The sequence below is a fragment of the Monopterus albus genome, unplaced genomic scaffold, assembly GCF_001952655.1.
Source record: "Monopterus albus unplaced genomic scaffold, M_albus_1.0 scaffold49.1, whole genome shotgun sequence".
Classification (NCBI taxonomy): Eukaryota; Metazoa; Chordata; class Actinopteri; order Synbranchiformes; family Synbranchidae; genus Monopterus; species Monopterus albus.
The window spans coordinates 1,066,831-1,071,596 of record NW_018127929.1 but is presented as its reverse complement, the minus strand read 5'-3'; the positions used below and the strand labels follow the sequence as shown (position 1 = coordinate 1,071,596).

Sequence of the window (4,766 nt, the reverse complement as noted above, 5' to 3'; positions counted from 1 at the left end):
TTTTTTGATTTAGTGGGATATAAGACTGCTGTGTTTTTGTATAAAGCCAGGAACAATTTATTACCTGGTGGAATTCAAAAACTATTTAATGAAAGGGATGGGGGATACAATTTAAGGGGTCAGTTAAATTTAAAAATTCACGCTATACGTACAACCAAAAAAAGATTTTGTATTTCCATAAGTGGGGTAAAACTATGGAATAATTTAAGTGCGGACATAAGAAATAGTAATAGAATTGATGAGTTTAAACATAAATATAAAGGTATGTGTCAATCAAGATATATGCAAGAACAGGCTTAATGATTAATTAGATGGACAATTGTGGGTGTGATGTATGAATGTTAACACTCTGTAATAATTCTTTAGTATATTACTTGTGTGGTGTAGAAGATAATTATTTAAGAATGTAATTATGTACGAATGTTAACACTCTGTTATAATTTTTTAGTATATTACTTGTGTGGTGTAGAAGAGAATTATTTACTGCTTGCAAACCAATGATGGTAAGATGATGTCATGGGGTAGGACTGGATAAGTCTGACTTCTTCCTACTCCATTCAAGCATGTACTAGGTATAAGCAAATTGATATTGGATTAGCATTTGTTGGATATGTGTAAAATTATGTGTGTTGTTATATCAACTGTCTTTACATGCTTGAAAGAATAAATCAAATCAAAGCTTACAAAGAGGAACTGATGTGTGCAATCTTTACAAAAAACTACTCTATTCATTTAGCTAAAATGAAATAAAAGTACAGCCCCATGAAACATAGGAACCATTTTATTAAAAGCATGAGGGGACATCTTCATGTCCTCAGATGGAACATAAATACAAAATATATTTATATGTACAAATTATGGCAGACAAACAGAAGTGCTTCGGGTACTTTCTAAAAATGCAAATTCACAGAAAAACAGAGAAAATGTTAAATGCAACTCCCACTGCGTTGTTTATCAAAAAGAGATGAATCAAACATAACCACTGTGAACTGGGTATAGGACCCATCCTGGTTACTACTAGGAGTGCAATATCATTATTACAATGCTGCCCTAAAAAAATTGCAATTGAATGCATTTTATCCTCACTTGATTTCACTCTTTCTTTCAGAGGTAATATAAGGTGTTGACCACAGGGTGGCAGTATAACAGCACCAACCTACTGTAAAAATATTGTTCATACAATTAGTCTTCTAAAAATGACATGTTTATTTCTATGTAATAACGATGGCAGTAAGCAGTCTGTTATCAGATGGTGAGAACATTATGGGCTGCAGATAGCATCACTTTAAAAGCCAAGCACAAACCTTAAATGGAGCTTGAATTTTTACACACCTCTAATCTTCATAAAATAAGCAGCGATTTCATATCCTTTGCTCAGTAACCACTGTCACTGTATACTACATGAAGAGGTGCATTTTTATAAATAACATTTAGGAAAACCATGTTTCAATCAGTCTGTCAGTTCAATTATATTTGTAAAAATGAAATGTGGTTATCAGGCTGTGGAAATGTTAAACTCAAAGCAGTTAACACTGGATGGCCACCCCTAATACTGTTACTACGCAAATAACATCAGTTTCCTATCAGCAGATGGAATCATAAAAGCATAATGGTAAAACCAGCAGTTGAATTAATACGGTTTGTCAAAAAAAATCAACACTATCATTTATGTGTTTATAAAAATGGTTATGATTTCAGTACAAATCTGTTAATCCTTATACGTTTTCAACAAACCTGTTTCTATCCATGTTCTATCCTTATCTACCTTTGTGAATTTCACAGCTCGCACTGTATGTGTCCACATTAATCTAAAAGACACATCTGACTCCAGGGAGTACAATCTTGAGTCTGATAAATGCTGATTAAGGCATTAGATTGAGCACATATTTCATGTCTGTTGTGTTATGTTTATATTTTCTTGTTCCCCACATCACCATGTTATATTTAGACATTTAGAACAGAATACGTCGAGCAATATTTGACATGGCACCACCTATTGCACATGGAATTTATGTTATTAAAAAGCATGACAGTGCAGCCATCGGTGCTGTCTTTAGTTTTTACTCATCCTTCTTTTATTTCTTTTGCTTTTATTTTCTTTGACATGAGGTTGTGCAGCAATATTCACCAAGTACTAGCTGGAAAATCCACCAGGTGGCTCAGGATCAGGCGACTGAGGGCCGTCCTTGTCATCTGTGGGCAGATGAACGCGCTGCTCATCCATACGCTTGGCCTGCACCCTCTGGATTAGACTGAAGAAGTCTTCATCAGGCACTGTGGGGGCATGGGGACCCGTTTCTGGTGGGGAGCACCGCTGATCATCAATCCTGGAGGACTACAGTTATAAAGATGATGTAGAGAGTGGAGGGAAATGTGACAAATGGAAATAACACCTCCGAATCCAATACCAATATCAAATACAACATAGGAATTAAGAACAGAAGAGGAATAAACAGCGTTCTTGCCACATGAGAACAGTGGCTTTACCTGGCACTTGATAAGCATGTTGAAGAAGTCATCACTGGGTTCCTGATGATCTCCTTCACCCACCAGGTGTCCCAAATTGTTATGGGTAATTCTCAGGCCTGGGAGGTTACCAACATTAACCCGCTGGTCATCAAGACGGCGGCTCTGAGAGCTAGCAATCAAATCAAAAAGCTCCTCAGTCTGGGGTGAAGTGGTAATTGTAGGATCTAAGAGAAAGGAGCAGATCCCAGTTGGTGTAAATGTATTTGAGCCTTTGCAGGAATTACTTTCCCACTGATTTCTCAAATGGTAAGTTTTTAAAATGAACTAAAGTCCCTAAGATCGACCCTGAAGATCAACTGACCCATCATCTCATTCAGGGATGGCATAGAGTTTGTAGCACCGTCTCCCTTATCTCCATTCTGTGGCTCATCAAGATGGCAGCGCTGGTCATCCATGCGGCTGCTCTGGAACTTACTAAGGAGGTCAAAGAAGCAGTCTTCATCAGAGGGATCACGGCCCAGCTTCTGAAACAAAACAAACAAACAAAAAAAAAAGACATGATATTCACTTGATGTTATTGTGGGTTACATAATGAGGGTTTTCAAGATGGCCAAAAAAATTATCTGCTTAACACACAAGGGATGGGCTTCCTGGTGAGAGTACCTTGGCCTAGATAGTGAAAGTGGCACAATATCATAAAATGTCATGTAAAAATAAACAACCCATTTACATTTAAGTACAATGGCCCATGTAGCTGTAACCTGTACCAGATGGAAACACAGCTGTAGCCTTAACAAACTTTTGAGCTACTCACATGATCAGTGTTGATCAGTTCTAACTAAACATAATAGATTATTAATATATATGGTGTCAATCTGGACATTTTTTGGCCTAATATGGTAAAAAATAACAACAACAAAAAAACACTTTTTCAAAATGTTTTCATTAGTTTCACCTTTCACACCTGAGCCATGGATTTGTTAAACACCAGCTGCTGGTTTCAGATCAGATGACAGTGTTGGAAATGAGCTGAGATCAGTCGACCAGTGATTCAGCCACTGAGAAGCCAAGCACCCTGCTAGCGCCCTGACAGCGTCGATTGTTTAGACACAAGACTAAGAAGTGCTCTCTCACATTATACTGAATGACAGCCTGTCAACTGAAGTGTACAGTTTATGTATGAAAAACATTTTTGCTACCGATTCACTGAGCTAGCAAAGCAGATGAGGAATGTATTATGTTTGACTAGTGCTACTGAAATATTCTGGACGGTACAATGTTCTGATATTGAATCAGAGCTAATCTACAGGACAGCATAAAAAAAAATAAAAAAGTTGTGCACATTAACGCCGAGTTAAAATTGAAATTAGATAATGGGATGGAACAAAAAACAACAGAGCAAAAACAAACTTTTGGCTATAACTTTAAAACTAATTGTTCTTTCTCCATTTTATCCTACAAATTTTGAGAGCTTTCCTTAAAAATGTACTGGGTCTGTTATAAGAAAGAGGTTAGCAAAGATATCTGACTAAAAACCAGAACCACGGCAAATCTGGCACATGAACAGTTGATACATAACGAAGGACGTCTCTTTTAACTTGTTTTAGTTAAACTTCATTAAACAAATAACAAAAGAAAGAAAAGTAAAAGAAAAAACTAAAGATATAAACTTCTCCTTTTACATTAAAAAAATCAGTCCTTAGTAAAAATGAACAAGATCCACCACATCAACAAAAAATGTCCCAAAGCAGGTTAATGCAAGACGAAAGCAACAAAGATCGAAAACAGGCTGAGCATGTCCTCATTATAAAACCTTTTAGACCGCCGGAGCACACTTCCTCCAGTGACAATGTCCCAATAACAATTTTTACTATTAAGACAAGTAAAATCAGAAGTGAAAAATATGCTTTTACCCCAAACTAGTGGACAGTTACAATAATAATAATAATACAGTAAGATACGAAGTAGGTCAGCATCAGACACCTGATTTCAGTCGGCTCGTTCTAGCAATCTTTTCTATTCTAAAGGACCATTAACACTAAAAAAAAAAACAAGTCATACTTCAACAAACAGAAATTTTACAACTGAAAAAAGTGTGAAATATATATAGATACAATACAAACACACGCAAATCCATACACACACACACACACACGTTAAAAATCAAAAGGAAAAGAGTCTTTAACTTCCAATATCCTCTCTACCAGGCTGTTAGTCGAGCTGTAAAGCATCGATGAAACATCTTACCAGCTCCACTTCTTCTATCTATCCTCATTTCTCTCAGAGGTCTCTTTCCC

The 4,766-nt window shown here is 36.4% G+C and overlaps 1 protein-coding gene across 1 annotated transcript in view; it reads right to left on the bottom strand.

Moving 5' to 3' along the window:
• Positions 1–775: 775 nt before the first annotated feature.
• The window catches only part of gpsm1b (G protein signaling modulator 1b), an 18,960-nt gene continuing 14,969 nt past the window's right edge, over positions 776–4,766 (bottom strand). The window contains exons 13-15 of the mRNA XM_020600843.1: positions 2,831–2,993; positions 2,488–2,693; positions 776–2,335 (exon numbers count right to left, since the gene is read on the bottom strand). Coding sequence (XP_020456499.1) covers positions 2,135–2,335; positions 2,488–2,693; positions 2,831–2,993 — 570 coding nt within the window. The 3' untranslated portion in view covers positions 776–2,134. The remainder of the gene's footprint in view (positions 2,336–2,487; positions 2,694–2,830; positions 2,994–4,766) is intronic.